This window comes from Jaculus jaculus, chromosome 18, assembly GCF_020740685.1.
Source record: "Jaculus jaculus isolate mJacJac1 chromosome 18, mJacJac1.mat.Y.cur, whole genome shotgun sequence".
Lineage (NCBI taxonomy): Eukaryota > Metazoa > Chordata > Mammalia > Rodentia > Dipodidae > Jaculus > Jaculus jaculus.
Window position 1 is genome coordinate 34,481,474 of NC_059119.1, and position 20,390 is coordinate 34,501,863.

At 40.5% G+C, this 20,390-nt stretch overlaps 1 protein-coding gene across 13 annotated transcripts in view; it reads right to left on the bottom strand.

Annotated features, from left to right (window-relative positions):
- Positions 1-20,390, bottom strand: part of Wnk1 (WNK lysine deficient protein kinase 1) — a 156,155-nt gene that overhangs the window by 92,720 nt on the left and 43,045 nt on the right. For all 13 annotated transcript variants that reach the window (XM_004669145.2, XM_045137326.1, XM_045137328.1 and 10 more), the window contains exons 2-4: positions 18,918-19,090; positions 8,701-8,921; positions 6,039-6,196 (exon numbers count right to left, since the gene is read on the bottom strand). In XM_004669145.2, coding sequence (XP_004669202.1) covers positions 6,039-6,196; positions 8,701-8,921; positions 18,918-19,090 — 552 coding nt within the window. The remainder of the gene's footprint in view (positions 1-6,038; positions 6,197-8,700; positions 8,922-18,917; positions 19,091-20,390) is intronic.

Consider the following 20,390-nt stretch of genomic DNA (forward strand, 5'->3'; position numbering starts at 1 on the left):
CAAATGCAAATACTCCATTCAAAAGACAGACATGTCTTTAATTCTAACACACTCAACAAGGCTGAAGTGGGAGGACCACTGTGAGTTCAAGGCCAACCTGGAACTACAGAGCAAGCTCCAAGTTAGCATGGGCTAGAGTGAGACCATACCTTCAAAACAAAACAAAACAACAAGAACAACAACAACAAAAAAAACCCCAAGACCCCCACCCAAAACAAAAAACAAGATCCAACTAACTGTTCTGTTTGAAAAAATTCATTACACTGGCAAAAAGACACAGATTAGAAGCAAAGGGATGGGGGAAAATATTCTCAAACTGAATCTGAGAACAAACAGGAGTAAGTACACTCATATTTGACAAACCAGACTTCAAGCAAATCCAGTAGGGATAAAGAGGGTCATTATACATTCATAGAGGGAGGAATCAATCAAGATGATACAGTGATATTCGTGCATGTGTCTGGAGTTCCTTTATAGGCCCAGGTGTGCCCATTAATTCTCATTCTCTCTCTCCTCACCTCCAAGTAAATAAATATAAAAAACAAAGATAAATTAATTGGAAATGTGTATGTATATGCAATTTTACAAAACAAACAACAGCTGAGTGTGGTGCATTACACCTTTAATCCCAATACTTTCGAGACCGAGGTAGGAGGATTGTCATAAATTAGAAGCCACCCTGGGTTAAACAGTGAGTTACAGTTCTAGGTCAGCCTGAGCTAAAGAGAGAGAGAAAAAAATAAAACCAGACAAAAGAAAACAAACACTAGTGGTCCTAAAGTGAAAACAAAGGTCCAGATGCAATAATGGTGGGTGACTTCTAAACTCCATTCTAATCAATAGATCATTCCAGTCCTTTCCTCCAAAAAAATAAATAAATAAAAGGATGAACATCAGAGCAAAACAGCATTAAAGTCAATGGACTTAATAATCATCTACAGAATATTCCACCCAACAGATAAGACTATATATATCTCAGTGGTCCATTAAACTTCCTCCAAAACAGAATATAATCTAGGCTAAATTAAGCCTTAACAAATACAAAAAAAAAAAGAAGATGGTTGGCTGGGTATGGTGGTGCACTCCTTTAATTCCAGCACTGGAGGTCAGTTTAAGGATCAATTCTAGGTCAGCCTGGGCTAGAGCGAGATACTACTACAAGGAAAAAAAAAAAACAACCCACATACATATTTGTATCTTATTAGATCACAATGGAATAAAATTAGAAACCAATTTCATGAGAAACTACGAACACTATACAAATACATGGAAAGAGAATACCCCTTTGAATGATCACTGACAAAATTGGAAGAGAATGGTTAAAACTCCCTAGAATCAAATGAAAACCCAAGCTACCACTAGGGCAATGGGCTCAGCAGTTAAAGGTGCTTGCTTACAATTTGTGCCTGCTGACCCAAGTTTGATCTTCCTCACAATAATGACATGAAGAAAGTTTTCAAACAAAAGTATTAGCAATGATATAGAATAATCTGAACCCTTTTCTTTTTAAAATATTTTATTTGAGAGACAGAGAGAAAGAGAGAGAAAATGAATGAATATGAGAATGCCAAGGCTTCTAGCCACCTTGTGCATCTGGCTTTACATGGGTACTGGGGAACTGAACCTGGCTCCTTTGGATTTGCTGGCAAGTGCCTTAACAGCTGAGTCATCCCTCCAGCCACCTGAACCCTCTTAATGGGTTTACATAAGATGTTGTGGTAACATGAAAAACAAATTCCTCAAATGTCTATGTGTACAGTTACTAAACTGCCATATCACCCAGTAATTCGAACTCCCAGATAAATACCAAAAACCAGGACTGGAGAGATGGCTTAACGGTTAAGCGCTTGTTTGTGAAACCTAAGGACCCCGGTTCGAGGCTCAATTCCCCAGGACCCACGTTAGCCAGATGCACAAGGGGGAGCACACATCTGGAGTCGTTTGCAGTGGCTGGAGGCCCTGGTACGCCCATTATCCCTCTCTCTCTCTCTCTCTCTATTGGCCTCATTCTTTCTCTGTCTGTTCCTCTCAAACAGAAAAAAAAATTAAAAGCACAATGAAATATTACCTTTAAAGGACAGCTAGGGTCTATGTAACTGGTAGATCACCTGCCTAGCAAGCCCAGGATGGTTCCAGTCTTAAGCACTCTCTAGCCTCAAATAAGGAATGAAGTGTAAACAGTTACTTCACAGACAAACCTTAAAAACATGCTAAAGGAAATTGGGAGGAGGAGGTACATCCACCAAGATTTAACAAGAATAGCTTTAGGGGGTTGGGGAGATGGCTTAGCAGTTAGACACTTGCTTACAAAAACTGCTGACAGGCTGGAGAGATGGCTTAGCGGTTAAGCGCTTGCCTGTGAAGCCTAAGGACTCCGGTTCGAGGCTCGATTCCCCAGGACCCACGTTAGCCAGATGCACAAGGGGGCACACGCATCTGGAGTTCGTCTGCAATGGCTGGAGGCCCTGGAGCGCCTATTCTCTCTTTCTCTATCTGCCTCTTTCTCTCTCTCTCTGTCACTCTCAAATAAATAGATAAAAATAATAAACAAAAACCCCTGCTGACGCAGGTTCAATTCTCAAAAGTGGCACATCTGGTGTTTGCAGAGGAAAGAGACCCTGATGTGCATGTGCACACACACACACATGCAAATAAATAAAAATTTAATATAAAAATGGGGGGGCTGGAGAGATGGCTTAATGGTTAAGGGTGCTTGCCTGTGAAGCCTAAGCACCCAGGTTGGCTCCCCAGTACCCACATATGCCAGATGCACCAAGTGCCACATGTATCTGAGTTGGAGGCTAGAGGCCCTGGTGTGCCCATTCTCTCTCTCTCTCAAATAAATAATAAATAATATAAAATAAATAATAAATAAAATATTTAAGAGGGGAGGGAGGTACTGAAAGCCTACAACTTAATTATATTGCAGTGGATAGGCCCCAGTGAGCCCGTTCTTTCTCTCTCTCCTATCCCCCATCTCCTTGCAAATAATATTTTTTTTAGAAAGTAATTAAGTCTTTAAAAAAAGATTATTTTCGCAGGGCATGGTGGCACAGACCTTTAATCCCAGCATTTGGGAGGCAGAGGTAGGAGGATCACCGTGAGCTCGAGAGAGAAAGCCTACCTTGAAAAACCAAAAACCAAAACAAAACAAAACAAAACAAAACACAAACACACACACACACACACACACACCTACCTCTTCTTTACACACAGAGAGTATAAACAGTATCTACACTAACATTTGAGGCTTGATGCTGTTCCCCAATTACTGCTTCCTGAGAAATGCAAACTTTCACAGATGTTTCAAGCTTTTAGGACTTTTTAAAAGCCTTCTTTCTTTCAGCTTACACCTCAGAAGAGGACTCATATTTTACAGAAAATAACCAGAACCTATTTCTAGCACTAGTACCAAGTAGGCCATTCATAAATAAGGGCTTATCTTTTGCAGAGGACAAAATACAAAGAAATTGAGTGACCTTGTTTAAGACAATACCAGTGCTGGGCGTGGTCATGTACGCCTGTAATCCCAGCACTTGGGAGGCAGAGGTAAGAGGATTGCAGTGAGTTTAAGGCCACCTTGAGAATTCCAGTGAATTCCAGGTGAGCCTGAGTGAGACCCTCCCTCAAAAAAGACAAAAAAAGACAACAAAAGCTAGAAATGGAAAGTGGACCCATGTCTCAAAAGAAAAACAATATAAACAACCAACTAAAGCAAACAAAACTCACATCCTTTTTCATGCCTATTACATCATGCTCCAGATCCCACTGAATCCTGGCTATTTACCACTTATCTACCTCATCCTCCCACATATGTAATTTCAAACTATCTCTTCTTACTGCTTCTAAAAAGGTCTATAAACAAATGAGATCACCTTAAAAAGCAACATAATAGCAGCACAAAAACATGTGTCAGAGGTCATAACTTTAATTTAAAATATATATATATATATATATATATATATATATATTTTGAAAGAGAGAGAGAGAGAGAGAGAGAGAGAATGTGTGTGTGTGTGTGTGTGTGTGTGTGTGTGTATGAATGAGTGCACCTGATCTTGCTGCTGTAGACCAAATCGTACTGGGGACTTGAACCCAACCCTGCAGGCTTTGTAAACAGGTGCCTTTAACCACTGAGCAATCTTGTGGGCACCTAGCCTGTAAGTTGATTGAATAGTAGAAAAACTACTGAAAGATTGATTCTCTTCTCGCCCTTCCAAACACAAGACAATGGCCTCATCTATCTGGCCAATTTATGGTGACTACAATTGCTCTAAAGATTTCAAAACCTTATTATTCATGTACATACTTCTGGTCTCCCCACCCCCAGAGGTAAGGGCTCACTCTAGCCAAGGCTGACCTGGAGCTCATTCTGCAGCCCCAGGCTGACTCCAAACTCAGCAATCTTTCTACCTCTGCCTCCCACGTTCAAGGCTACCCTAAGACTACATAGTGAATTCCATGTCAGCCTGGGCTACACTGAGACCCTACCTCGAAAAACAAACAAAACAAACAAACAAAAAAAAGCCAATATTATCCAAATGAAAAGGTCTCTGATTTCTTCAACTTATCAATGACACCAAGAAAAATGAAGTGGAAGTGAAGCTATTAAAGAGATTCAATAACAAAATAACCCTCTGAGGAGCTGGATGGAACCTATTTTAAAAATTGACAAGATTGGGCTGGAGAGATGGCTTAGCGGTTAAGCGCTTGCCTGTGAAGCCTAAGGACCCCGGTTCGAGGCTCGGTTCCCCAGGTCCCACGTTAGCCAGATGCACAAGGAGGCGCACGCGTCTGGAGTTCGTTTGCAGAGGCTGGAAGCCCTGGCGCGCCCATTCTCTCTCTCTCCCTCTATCTGTCTTTCTCTCTGTGTCTGTCGCTCTCAAATAAATAAAATAAAAAAAAAATTGACAAGATGTCTGTAAATAGATAGGTATCTTTGAAACAATGTTATGAATAAATATCTGAGCTGGAGAGATGGCTTAGTGGTTAAGGTGCTTGCCTGCAAAGCCAAAGACCCAGATTCGATTCCCCAAGACCTATTTAAGCCAGATGCACAAGGTGGCACATGCGTCCTGAGTTTGTTTGCAGTGGCTAGAGGCTTTGGTGTGCCCATTCTCTCTTTTTCTCTCAAATAAATAAATAATAAATAAATATGTTTTTTAGATATCTGAATTGGTTCAGGGCATTAGATGATCCAAAAATTAATGTTAATTTTCTCTAGTATGATATGGCCACATAATTAAAGCAATAATTACAGAAGCATATTGAAGTTCATACTGGCAAAGTGAAATGCTCAGTCATTGTAACAACTACATTTTAGGTTTCAACTGGGCAGTTCCAGACAATAGCTTCAGCAGTCATGAACTATCATAGGTAACTGGAATTATGTACAAGGCATTAATTTATACCCTAAATATCAGGGAATTTAATAATTTAATGAACTAACATACTGAATTTAGTTAGCTATTCAGAGGACAATCTGGGAACAAATCAGTTTGACAAATCATCTTAACAGGATTACTTCTGACTCAAAAATTCAGCTACATGGTGAGAATGAAAACTTAGATGAATTAACAAGGAACTAAAGACTGATTTAAACATAATATACTTAATAATAGTGGTTTAAATGAATGCAAGAAGAGTCCAACATAAACTGATAGTTCTAAAGTTTTTAGTTTTTTATTTTTATTTATGTTGGGTGGGGATGGAATGGGCATGTTAGGGATTGTAGCCACTGCAAACAAACTGCAGATGTGTGCACCACCTTTTGTATTTGGCTTACGTGGGTTCTGAGGAGTCAAACCTACTTTGTTAGGCTTCCCAGGCAAGTGTCTTAAACTGCTAAGCAATCATATTGGTAGTTTTTATCTTTAATTTCACTGCGCATACATGCAAGTGTACATAATTCAACAATGCTTCCCCCTCTCAACCTTATCCTTCCTTGTACTGTCCCCTTTTATAAAGGTGGATATTACATAGCCTGAGATTCCTTGTTAGGTATGACCCAACCTTACCAACAGTTAGGGAAGACTTACGCTGGTCACTCGCCGGTAGATCTGTGCAGCATTCTGGCACTCTGAGTATGGGTATTCAGATGTAGCCATCTCAAGCATGCACATGCCAAAAGCATAAACATCAACAGATTCATCATACTTCTCCTCATACATCTCAGGGGCCATGAATTCTGGAGTGCCTTAAATTAAAAGAAGATTCAAATTCAGTTCAGAGACTTCGACTGTTATCCACCTCTGGGGGCGAGGACAAGAGGCTAATCTATCAGAGAAGCAGAAGAAATGGGAGGGGAAATAAACAGAAAGAAAGTGTGAGAAAAGGAAGGAAATCACACCATTCTATCAAATATCCATTGTGAGGCTTATATAAGAAACTAAACATAGTCAAATGTATTATTATACTGTTTAAAATGGGTTCCTATTATTAAAATACAGCCTTGACTCAGATAAATACACTGAAAGCAAATGAAAAAGGGAAAAACAAACTAGCTGGATACAAATATAGTAGTCTACCTGTAAGACAATTAATTTAAAAAGACAAAGTACTTGTCTGCCCCCTACTGTTATGGGAGTTGCAAGATGAACATTCACAATTGGTCCCTTGCCATCAATACTCCATTTGACCAGTTTCACTTTTTTCAACACTTTGCAGTGAAAAAAAAATTCTGTATTATGTTTAAAGATAATAAAATGAAATGTAACTATAAAAGCCATTAACTAGAGCCCTCTTTACATACTTACCACCCCATCTACAATACACAAATAAACATACTTCAGATAAGCATGATTTATGAGCACATTGTACATGTGTATGATCCTCCAAAATTAGATTTTACAATGATTCCAGAGTCTTGATACCTCCAATTAGAGGGTAACTCCAAGAACAAGACTGCACACTATGATTAAATAAACAAAGAAAATAAAAATTCTTTTTGAATAGAGATTTTAAGACACCAACAACAACCAAATGCTTCCTGTGAAGAAGACAAATATAAAAACATCATTCTAAATCCTACCTACAAAACATTCCAAGGAGAACACTGTTGTATAAAGTTGTGTGAATTATGATGCTTAGGATTCTGGTATACTTATTAATGGGCTTCTGCTTATACCCTTTTGAGGGAGCAGAATAGAATATGAGTGAAAACTTATCCAAACAGCCATTAGCTTTTCCAGCTATGACTCTTAATACATAAATAAAAGGCTGAAAAGATACCCTTATATTCTCAAAAGGAGTTGATTCTATCCCATAATATAGCAATTACTGTAGATATTTTTGGTTTGAACAATTAAGGGTAAGCAGACAGAGGTTGTGCAACTGACATTTTGTGGTAAAAGACAGGTATGCTATTAAACAGTCCTACAACATATAAGACAAACCTTTATTAACTAATGCCCAGTCGAAAATGTCCAGAGCACCAAGGTTGAAAAGCCTATTTTTCATATATCAAAACTTCTAAATGCGGGCTGGAGTGGTGGCTTAGTGGTTAAGGCACTTGCCTACAAAGACAAAGGACCTCAGTTCAATTCCCCAATACCCTCGTAAGCCAGATGCACAAGGTGGTGCATGCATCTAAAGTTTATTTGCTTTGGGTGGAAGCCCTGGAAGACCCATTTTCTCCCTCCCTCCCTCCCTCCCTCCCTCCCTCCCTCTCTCTCTCTCTCTCTCTCCCCCCCCCTTTCAAATAAATAAAACTAAAATATTAAAAAAAAACTTCTAAATGATGGAAGTAAGAGGTTGATATTCATATTTTCAAATAAAGTTTCTACAGCCAGGTATTTTTCTTTCTAAGCAGGGTCTCACTCTAATCCAGGCTGACCTGGAATTCATATATAGTTTCTAGGCTGGCCTTGAACTCAGTGATCCTCCTTACCTCTACCTCCCAAGTGCTGGGATCAAAGGTGTGCATCACTGGGCTGGAGAGATGGCTTAGCGGTTAAGCGCTTGCCTGTGAAGCCTAAGGACCCCGGTTCGAGGCTCGGTTCCCCAGGTCCCACGTTAGCCAGATGCACAAGGGGGCGCACGTGTCTGGAGTTCGTTTGCAGAGGCTGGAAGCCCTGGCGCGCCCATTCTCTCTCTCTTCCTCTATCTGTCTGTCTCTCTGTGTCTGTCGCTCTCAAATAAATAAATAAATAAAATTTAAAAAAAATTAAAAAAAAAAAAAAAAAGGTGTGCATCACTATGCCCGGCTATCCAGGTGTGTGTGTGTGTGTGTGTTTTAAGGTGGGGGGGGGGGGGTGGTGGTGTGTGTGTGTGTGTGTGTGTGTGTGTGTGTGTGTGTGTGTGTGTGTTTTAAGGTAGGGTCTCACTTCAGCCCAGGCTGGACTTGAAATCACAGCAATCCTCCTACCTGTGCCTCCCAAGTGCTGGGATTAAAGGAGTGCAACACAACGCCTGGCTGCCAGATGTTTTTGAAGATATATCCAATTTCTTTTATGAAGTGACATACTGCCTCTACTGTATAAATGCATTATATATATATATTAACAGGATAAATGTAACATAAGGTTTTTGTTAATAAAATTCACCTTGTTTTTCTCCATGTAACTTAGAACTTAACACCTAGGTTCAAGCTATGGGTTTCTGAAGGTTTATTTTATGCCAGAAAAACTGATAGGGTCAGGTTTCTAAAAAAAAAGTACTGTTAGGAGGCTAGTCAGGCTCCAAGATACACTTGAAACATACCTATCACACTCTTGGCAAAAGAAGCCCGCTTCAGAGTTGCCAAACCAAGGTCTCCAATCTTGACTGAGCCTGTAGGGCCAGTGATAAAGATGTTGTCACACTTAAGATCCCGGTGAATAATTGGTGGGGTTCGAGTGTGAAGAAATTGAAGTCCTTTAAGGATCTGGCGACACCAGCTTCTTAGAACTTTGATTTTCATCACTTTAAACCTTTTTAGGTACCTGGAAAATGCAAAGTACACCAAACAAGTTATCAATGATATGAGTTTTATGCTTTGAAGAATTTCACTAAATTCTAGCATACCAGAGATGAGAATATCAAATTTAGAATTTTGAGACTCAGTAACCTTAAAAGTTAGTGATTATTTTTGTAAGGTTAGAGGAGTTAAATTGAGCTTTCAAAAAACTATTAATACCAGGTGTGGTGATGTACTCCTTTAATCCCAGCACTCAGGAGGCAGAGGTAGGAGGATCACCTGAGTCCTATGCTACCCTGAGACTAAATAGTGATTTCCAGGTTAGCCTGGGGTAGAGTGAAACCCTACCTTGAAAAACAAAAGCAGGGCTGGAGAGATGGCGCAGCGGTTAAGCACTTGCCTGTGAAGCCTCAGGACCCCGGTTCAAGGCTCGGTTCCCCAGGTCCCACGTTAGCCAGATGCACAAGGGGGCGCACGCGTCTGGAGCTCGTTTGCAGAGGCTGGAAGCCCTGGCGCGCCCATTCCCTCTCTCTCCCTCTATCTGTCTTTCTCTCTGTCTGTCGTTCTCAAATAAATAAATAAATAATTTAAAAAAAAAGAAAAACAAAAGCAAAAACAAAAAAATTCTATTAAAAGACAAAGAAAAATAAGTCTTCCAAATACTTCTCATCTCAACAGTAACAATAATAGGTAGCCAGCTTTTCTTTCTTCCCTTTTGTCTTTTAAACAGGATTTCACTATGTCAATCAAACTGATCTCAACTTTCAGTCATCCTGCCTCTTGAGTGCTGGGAATATCACCATTGTAGGCCAGTTTTTGTTTTGTTTTTAACTAAAATCCAAACAGAAATCAAAACAGTTTGGGACAACTACAGCATCAAGCAGCAAGTCTGTCTAGGAAGCATCCATAGATTTTTACTAGAAAATTTTCCGTGCCAGGGATGGGATACCTTCCAGTGAGTTGTTGGCCAAGGAGGTCCCTGATGCACCAAAACGTTACAGGCCATTGCTGAGGTCCCTGGTTTCCCACCAGGAATATATGGAAAGACCCTATTGCTGAAGACTCCACATGCTTGGGCTGCAAGGCCACTGAGAAACCCTGCTGGAACTGAGCTGAAAACCTCCTCTATGTTGACCAACTGACAGAAAGTTGGAAAAAGCTATGCTGCATGCAATTCAGTGGGAGAGAGAGAAATCACCAGTTAAGATACTCATGTCTGTTATGGGGAAAACCAACCGTCCTCTAATCTGACTGGAGGTCTGCTCCATGAGAGGGGATACATCCCTGATACTGAAAACCTACAACAGGGGTAGTTATGAGCCCTAGGGGTATAATGTCTGCTGTCTGGCTAAATGTACATACTATGCTATACATACCAAACTCATGGCAATTCTATTACCTCTGCCTCCCGAGTGCTGGGATTAAAGGTGTGCACCACCACACCCGGCTAAAAATAATATATTTTTTTTTAAGAAAGCATCTTACCTTTGAATGATCAGTGGATTAATGATAAATTTTAAACTTGGTTAGCCAAATGACTATGTAAGCACAACCTACCAAAACCTACATTAATATAGCAGAAGAAACCCTAAGAAGGCAATTCATGACAATCAATACCTACATCAAAAATGCAGAAAGAAAAAAAAATGCAGAAAGAAGCCAGGCATGGTGGTGCACGCCTTTAATCCTAGCACTCGGGAGACCTAAGTAGGAGGATCGCCATAAGTTCAAGGCAACCCAGAGACAGAAAGAGGGCTGGAGAGATGGCTTAGCGGTTAAGGCACTTGCCTGTAAAGTATAAGGGCACAAATTCAATCCCCCAGTGCCAATGTAAGCCAGATGCACAAGGGGACACATGTGCATGGAGTTCATTTATAGTAGCTGGTGAACCTGGTGTACCCATCCTCTCTCTCTCTCTCTCTCTCTCTCTCTCTCTCTCTTTCTCTCTCTCTCTCTGCGCCCCCCCCAACAAATAAATAAGGCCAACATGGAACTAGACAGTAAGAACCAGGTCAACCTGAGCTATGAGACCCTACCTTAAAAAAAAAAAGCAGAAGATGGAGAAGGATGGCTCATCTGTAAGTGCGAAAGGCTAGGGAGATGGCTTAGCAGTTAGGCACCTGTTTGCAAAGCTTGCTGGCTCAGGGTCCAGGTTGCCAGTACCCATGTAAAACCATGCATCTAGAGCTCCTTTGCAGTGGGGCAAGAGGCCCTGGTGTACTCACACACACATAGTCTCTCTCTCTCCCTTCCTTCCTTTTTTTGCTAGCAAATAAAAAAAAATTTTTTGAAGCAGAAAAATAACAAAAACCTCAAGGAAATAAACAAGAACAAAATCAACCTAAAAATGTATGAGGGATAGTAAAAAACAAACATAAATGGGAAAATATTGGTCTCTTAAAAAGATAAATAAGGACTTAGTGGGTAAGCTCTTGCCTGTGAAGCCTAAGGACCCCGGTTCGAGGCTCGGTTCCCCAGGTCCCACGTTAGCCAGATGCACAAGGGGGCGCACGTGTCTGGAGTTTGTTTGCAGAGGCTGGAAGTCCTGGCACGCCCTTTCTCTCTCTCTCTCTCTCTCTCTCTGCCTCTTTCTCTCTCATATAAACAAAAAAAACAATTAAAAATAAAGATAAATAAAGCTGGGCGTGGTGGCGCACACCTTTAATCCCAGCCCTCGGGAGGCAGAGGTAGGAGGATTGCCAACAGGTCAGCCTGGACCAGAGTGAGACCCTACCTTGAACCCCCCCCCCAAAAAAAATAAATAAAATTTGGGCTGGAGAGATAGCTTAGTGGTTAAGGTGCTTACTGGCAAAGCCAAAGGACCCAGGTTCAATTCCCCAGTACCACACACAGCCTGATGCACAAGGTGATAAATGCATGTGGAATCTGCAGCAGCTGGAGGCCCTAGTGTGCCTATTCTCTCTATCTGCAACTCTGCCCGCCCCCCCCCAAATAAATAATTATTTTAAAAGAAGACAAAATGGACAAATTCTTACTAAGAGTACGACAAACTCAAGTGAAATCAGAGACAAAACAAGAGCCATTAGAACTAAGACCACAGAAATAGAAAGGATCATTAGACTATCATAAGCCTATAAGAAACAGACAAATTCCTAGACATATACACCTACAATAATTGACTGAAGGAAAAAGAAAACTTTAACAGGTCAATAACAATTAAGACTGAACCAGTAATTAGTCTCCAATTAGAGCAAAGTTCAAGTGATTTCACTGCTGAGTACAACCAAACATTTAAAGAAAAGAATACCAACTCTTCTCAAGGGAAGGAGAGAGAAGAGTGGGGAGGGAGGGATAGAGAAAGAGAAAAGCTAGCTACTCACAGATCAACATTCCTGATAAATACAGAGGCAAAACTCATTAAGTGAATCCATGAAGTATATTATAGAGCCTACTCTACTCACCATGACCAAGTGGAATTCAACCCAGAGATGCAAGGACACACTAGACAGATCAATAAATGTAGGATATGGTAACAACACAATGAAGGATAAAATCCCTATGATCATCTAAATTGATGCAGAAAAGGCAGGTGGTAAAATTCAAATTCCCTTTATGACAAAACTATATTAAGTATATATAGAAAGAATACATTAATGAAAGCAATAATGACCATGAACAAAAATTCCTCAACTAAGCTGGGCATGTGGTGCATGCCCTTAATCCCAGCACATGGGAAGCACAAGTAGGATTACTGAGTTTGATGTAAGCCTGGGACTACACAGTGAGTTCCTTGTCAGCCTGGGCTAAAGTGAGACATTACCTTGAGGGTTAGGATCATGATGGAAGGGAGGTTGTAATAAAGCAGAAGTTTGTATCATGACAGAAAAGAGATTCTAAGAAAAAAGACTAAGGCAAGATACAGCTATAAAGAACATTATCCTCCAATTAGGTCTCACCTTTTACCATATTCCAAAAAGTCCACCAAATTATGTATGAATCCATCAAGGGGATCGATCCATTGGTTAAACCAGAACTCTTCATGATCTAATTTTGGAGACACCTTCACAGACCAGGAATTTTTTACTAAAGTCCCTGGCATTTCTTTGTACAGTAAAGTTGACAAGATCAACTATCACAAGTCTATATTTTGTCACTTGACACCCAACACATCACTTAAAATCCCATACCTGAACCCCACACACACTCAAAAGGCTCATATCCATTTTGAAAGTGTTGTGTGTGTGTGTGTGTGTGTGTGTGTGCGCGCGCGCGCGTACGTGCATGCAAATGCCAGGGTCTCTTGTCACTGCAAACCCAACTCCAGATGCTTATGACACTTTCTGCATCAGCTCTGTGAGGATGGTTAGGGAATTGAACCTGGGCTCACACACTTCACAATTAAACACCTTTAACTGTTGAGCCAACTCCCCAATCCCTCATATCCATTTCACAATGCAAAAATTCACTCTATCTATATGAGTCCCAATAGTCAAGTTTCAACACTGTCCAAAGTCTCTTTTGAGATTCAAGGCACTTACTGTGAGACCCTCTAAAATCAAAAGAAAGTTGTATTGTTCCAGTATACAATGTCAGAGAATAAACATTTCCATCCCAAAAGGGAAAAGTGGGAGAATAGCAAAGGAGGACAAGACCAAAGCAATGCTGAAATCCAGACGGAAGGGGCACATAGCATCCTGACGTAAACCCTAACAATGATTAAACAACATCTCTGCCTGCATTGGCTTGCTATTTGTGGACCTCATAGCCTCTCTCTTGAGCTAGAGCCACTCAATACACAATGGTATTCATTGCCAGATGTTCCACGTTCCTAGGCTTCACACTCAAGCTTCATACACTGTCCTCCCAGGAGATACATACAGGAAACCCAACCATACCTCACAATGCCTGGCTTCCCAGGTCTTCATTTGAAATCCTGAAGGAAGCTTTCAAGTATCTGTAACTTGCACTCTGCATTCCTACAAACCAGCATCATGTGGACAATGCCAAGATTTGTAACCCCTAGAGCAATAACTGGGAAACCATGGACCATAAGCTGCAGCAGCCTCTAGGTTGCTTAAACTTTGGGAACCACTTCCTTGGGTAATCCAGTAAGAGCATGGCACCTCAACAACTCTCTCTTCTCAAAAACACTCTTTCAAGCTGGGCGTGGTGGTGCATGACTTTGATCCCAGCACTTGGGAGGCAGAGGTGGGAGGATCACTATAAGTTTGAGGCCAGCCTGAGACTACATAGTGAATTTCTAGGTCAACCTGGGCTAGGAGACCTTGCCTGGCAGGGGGGCGGGGGGAGGGAGGGATAAAAAAAAATCTCTTCGAAGTAAATTTACAATTTTTAAACCCAGGAGCTTATATTAGGTAGGGTAGGCCTAAGGTTCCCCCAAGGTAAAGTACTTGGCTTCTTTTTAATGGCATATCCTCTAACAATCAAATCCTCTATGTCCACATCATTTGAGCTCACTCCTATACTGGGGAGACTACAAATTTTTAATACCCTTTTCTCTGCTTTTTACTCCTGATTCTCATTAATTAGTCTATCAACTTTAAACATGGCTTTATTTAAGTCTTAATAGAGGGACAAAATGTAAACCAATTCTTTATCAGACAGCAATAAAATGATCCCATTCCCAAAATTCCTTGTTCCCATCTGAAGACTCGTGATGGGGCTATAGAGATGGCTTGGCAGTTATGGCACTTAACTGGAAAGCCTAAGGAACCAAGGTTTGATTCCAAGTACCCAAGAAAAGCCAGATGCACAAAGTGACACATGAATTTGGAGTTTGTTTGCAGTGGCTAGAGGCCCTGGCATGCCCATTGTCATATTCTCTCTGATTGCAAATGAATTTAAAAAGTTAAAAAAAGATTTTTTTTTTTTTAAAGAAAAGGCTTGCCAGATGTGATACATGCCTTTAATCCCAGCACTTAGAAGGCAGAGGTAGGAGGATCGGTATGAATTTCAGGCCAGCCTGAGACTACAGAGTGAATTCCAGGTCAGTCTGGACCAGAGTGAGACACTGGGGGGAAGAAGGGGGAAAGAGGAGGAGTTCCCTTGCAGTGGCAGAAGGCCTGGTGTACCCGTGTTTTCTACCTACCCTTCAAATAAATTAGAATCATTAATTATTAGGGAAATCCAAAATTTATAATGGCATGCTATTAAAAAAAAAAAAATCTGAAGCCGGGCGTGGTGGCGCACGCCTTTAGTCCCAGCACCCGGGAGGCAGAGGTAGGAGGATCGCTGTGAGTTCAAGGCCACCCTGAGACTCCATAGTGAATTCCAGGTCAGCCTGGGCTAGAGTGAGACCCTACCTCGAAAAACCAACCAACCAAACAAACAAACAAAAAATCTGGGGCTGGAGAGATGGCTTAGCCATTAAGGCATTTGCCTGTAAAGCCAAAGGATCCCCATTCAATTCTCCAGGACCCACATAAGCCAAGTGCACAAGGTGCACAAGGTGGCACTTGAGTCTGGAATCTATGTGGTGGCTGAGGCCCTGGCGCGCTCATTCTGTCTGTCTGTCTGTCTCTCTCTTTCTGCCTCTTTGTTTTCTCTCTCAAAGAAATAAATAAATTTTATTTTTAAAAAAGTCATAGTTCTTACCGGGTGTGGTGGCGCACGCCTTTAATCCCAGCACTTGGGAGGCAGAGGTAGGAGGATTGCCATGAGTTCAAGGCCACCCTGAGATGACAGAGTTAATTCCAGGTCAGCCTGGACCAGAGTGAGACCCTACCTCGAAAAACAAAACAAAACAAAAAAAAAACAACCAAAAGTCATAGTTCTTCACAAAGTTAAAACCAAATTATCAACTAACTTATCAATTTCATGCTCAGAAATAAATCCAAAAGAAATGAAAACAGGTACTCCTAAAGATGCTCTAACCATAAAAGCCAAATGGTGGAAACAAGCCCAAATGTCTAGGAACAGGTGAACAATTTCTGTGCCACAGGTGAAATTTCTGTGCAACAGAGTATAATTTAAAAGGAAATAAAATTAACCATGGGATACTTTTTATAACCATGGAAAATGTTAATAAAAATTGAGAAAAAAGGAAATAAAATTAATATATTAAAATACATGATCCTCCCAAACATTAAGTGAAATATGTCAAACATGAAAGATCATAAATGGATACATAATGCTGTATGACATAAAAGTATCGCAGGTGGATGTTTTCTGAAAGCAGGTGGTAGTTGTTAGAAAGGTAGTTAAGGAGAAACTGGAAACTGCTGTTCCAAGGGCTCAGTAGTTAATAGTATTAACTTGACTAGATTTAGGATCATCTAGGAGACATGCCTCTGGGTAAGGTAAGGTTATTTCCAGAGAGGACAGAGGCAGGGTGGGACCCTACTCTGAATGAGTGGCACCATCCCATTAAAAAAAAAAAAATGAAAAAAAAAACAAAACGAGGGACTGGAGAGATGGCTTAGCAGTTAAGACCCTTGACTACAAAGCCAAAGGACCCCAGTTTGATTCCCTAGTACCCACATAAGCCAGATGCACAAGGTGGCAGATACATCTGGAGTTTGTCTGCAATGGCTGGAGGCCCCAGTACACCCATATTCTCATTCTCTCCCTCTCTCTCTCTCTACATAGATAGACAGATGGATGGATGGACGGACGGACGGACGGACGGATGGACAACGGACAGATGGACGGACAAAGTGGAGGCAGAGAAAGCAAAGTAAGCACTTTCATTCTCCTTTCTCTGCTTCCTGATATGCTAACACATGAGAAAACTTTCTGTGTGTGGAAAGACCAAATGTAAGACCAATGGACTGTGAAAATGTCTTGGGGAATTTTCTTGCAATCAACTGATTAATATTTCTTGGCTTCGGTTTCCTGCAACAGATAGTTACAACAAATTTACATTATGAAGTCATACATATGGCTGATGAAATGGCTCCATCTGGAAAGCACTTACTTTGATAAAGAAGGATGTGGTAACATGCATCTATAACACTAATGTTCCATGCAAAGATGGGAAGACAAGAGAACCTCCAGAAGCTCTCAGGCCTGCCTGGTGTGTAATGGTGAACATTAAAAGATATTTTCAAACAAGATGGAAGCCAAGAACTGATACCCTACCCTCTACACACACAGAAAGAGAGAAAGATGATATAGGAGAATACAAAAATATAAGGACAATGGTAGTATCTGTAGACGCAAGTGATGCAAAAAATAGGAATTTGTATTTTTCAAGACTATACCCTCAGTCCCAGCACTCGGGAGGCAGAGGTAGGAGGATCGCCGAGAGTTTGAGGCCACCCTGAGACTACAGAGTGAAGGTCAGCCTGAGCTAGAGTGAGACCCTACCTCAACAAACAAACAAACAAACAAAAAGCAAACAAAAAAGACTATACCCTCAAAAACTTCCTGTAGTTTTCAATGACTGGAGTCCTAAGTTCTGCCTTTTTATGGATAATTCCAATTTTTGACACAGGTTTAACTCTAACTCATCTCTACTCATTTTATTTCTAAAGACATCTGCCATTACACATACAGATAATGAAACAAGCACATCAAGCATTTATATCTCATATGAAATTCCAAAAGAATTTAAAGATATTAACTCTTATTTTGCCTTTGAGTTACTTATCTTTCACTTTTTATTTAGAGGTTATCCTTTCCTCCACTGAAGCTTATATTGAAATGGCTTGTTATGTTCCATATTTTATTTTACTTATGTAGGTCAGCATCTCCACAGGATCTCCACTCCAATCCCTGTGCTATCCAACATGTCTCAATTTTTTTTTTTTGGTGGGGGGTGGTTTGAAGTAGTAGGATCTCACTCTAGCCCAGGCTGACCTGGAATTAACTCTGAACTTCTAGGCTGCCCTCAAACTCAGTGATCCTCCTACCTCTCTGCTTCTCAAATGCTGGGATTAAAGGCATGCACCACCACGACCAGCTTGTTTGTTGTTTTTTGAGGTAGGGTCTCACTCTAGCCCAGGCTGACCTGGAATTCATTATGCAGTCTCAGGGTGGCCTCAAACTCATGGTGCTCCTCCTACCTATGCCTGGGATTAAAAGGTGTGTGCCACGATGCCTGGCTAGCTTTCTTTTTATGCAGTCCAAGAATCCAGGACATGGAATGGTGCAGCCCACATTTAGGGTGTGTCCTCTTCCTTCAGCTCATCTAGAAAAACCCCCAGACATGACCAAAGGTTTGTTTCCATTGTGATTCTAAATAGTGTCAAGTTGATAACCACAAATTAACCATCACAGGTACTCTTAGGTTATGAAAAGAATCAAGATACAGATATACACATAACTACCACATAAATTTCCATTAATTTATCAAATTCATTCAAGTATTTATCAAATTACAAACACAGTGCTAGGAAGTACATTCTAGTGGAAGAAATGGGTATGTAAATAAGAGGCCTGTATGGCTAAGGAAAGAGATACTACCATGAACAGAAATGTTGAGTAGAGAAATTAGGGTTTACAGAAAAGAAATTTCTGTTGGCTTTGAAACTTGTTACACGTAGCATCCAATGGTACATGCAAGTGACTATATCCAGGAGATACAAGACTGTTCCAAAGACCAAAGATTAATTAGCTCACTTTTACCTAAAACTCTTTATAACAGATTAACTGGGAATTTCTGCATGTCATCTATATCTCTGAAAGGGATAGTAAGTCTAGCTATTTGGGTTTAAATTTCTGGTGCTATGGAAAATAGTGATAGCAATTTGCACAGCTGTAGCAAAAGTTTCTCAATAAATTTAATTTCATTTTAACCACTAGAGGGCTACCTTAACATATGAGTTTCGCTCCTTTAGCCACTCAACTTTAGAAATACCAAATCAATATGACTTAAAACAAACAATTATGTCTATTCTATAATAATCTCTCACTTTAAGTTACTGATAAATGATTGTGAAATAATGTTATACAGCAGAGAATCTTGTAGGCAGAAAAATAAAGCGTAATAATCGTTGGAGCTTTATTCTTAATTTAGTAGACTGAGCAACCGAAGTATAGCTACGTAAGATATTCACCCAAAATTCTTGCTCAATTTTTTCAATATTGATGGACTTACGTTTTAAGTGTTCCAGATGTCATTAGTTCAGTCACCAAAACAATGCACTTTTTTCCTTTGACTGTGGATTCCCAGGAATCATAGAATCGAACAATATTGGGATGTTGAAGTCCCTTTAACATTTCAGCCTCTTCTTTAAACCTCTGCCTTTCAGACTTTGTTAATTTTCGATCCTAGAACATAAAGCCAAGACAGAATGTGGTTTAAAATAATAAAGAAACAAGTCATACAGTTATATTAAGATACAAAATGAGCAAGGTACAAACAGTGGCACATGCCTGTTATCTCAACATTCAGGAGGCAGAGACAGAAGGACTCCAGACTCAAAACTGTAACACAAAAACTTAACTTAAATATGTACAGAATTATAACCAACAGCATAAAAATAAAAGAGGAACATGACAGCTACCAATGAATCATTTGCACATCTTAATGAGTAAGAGAACAGGCCATGCATGTAAGAAAATTCTGGAGTATAAAGTCCTGTTAGATATTATTTTAGTTATCGTTAATTATTGTTAATGTATATCTGATTAAAGTCCCATTTTGTAAAGTGCAGTGAGTTAACTTGGCCACTTCCAAAAATCCATCAAAAACTGCCAGAAATAAGCATTTAATGACATGGAATGGACAAGAATTTTGGAGGCAGAAAGATCAAAATTAAAATTACAGTTCTTGGGCTAGAGAGATGGCAGTTAAGGTGCTTGCCTGCAAAGCCTAAGGACCAATGTTTGACTTTCTAGATCCCAGGTGAGCCAGACATACAAGGTGATGCAAATGTGCAAGGTCGCACATGCACATGTGTCTGAAGTTCAACTGCAGTGGCTGGAAGCCATGGTGCAGAATTCTTTCTCTCTCATAAAAAAATAAAAATAAAAATTACAAAACGGAGCTGGAGGGATGGCTTAGCAATTAAGGCGTTTGCCAAAGGACCCAGGTTCAATTCCCCAGGACCCATGTTAGCCAGATGCACAAGGGGATGCATGCATCTGGAATTTGTTTGCAGTGATTGTAGGCCTTGGAGCACCCATTCTTTCTCCCTCTCTCTCTCATAAATATAATAAAAACATTTTTACCAGGCATGGTGGCTCACGCCTTTAATCCCAGCACTCGGGAGGCAGAGGTAGGAGGATCATTGTGAGTTCGAGGCCACCCTGAGACTACATAGTGAATTGCAGGCCAGCCTGAGCTAGACTGAGACCCTGCCCTCAAAAAGCAAAAAAAAAAATGAAATTTTTAATTACAAAAAAACCTGTAATTCTGGGCTGGAGAGATGCCTTAGTGGTAAGGTACTTGCTGTATTCAACTCCCCAGGACCCATGACCCATGTAAGCCAGCTGCACAAGGTGGAGCATGCGTCTGGAGTTTGTTTGCAATGGCTAAAGGCCCTGGTGTGCCCATTTTATCTATCTGTCTCTCATTCTCTATTTTTTTTTATAATATTTTATTTTTTCAAGGTAAGGCCTCACTCTA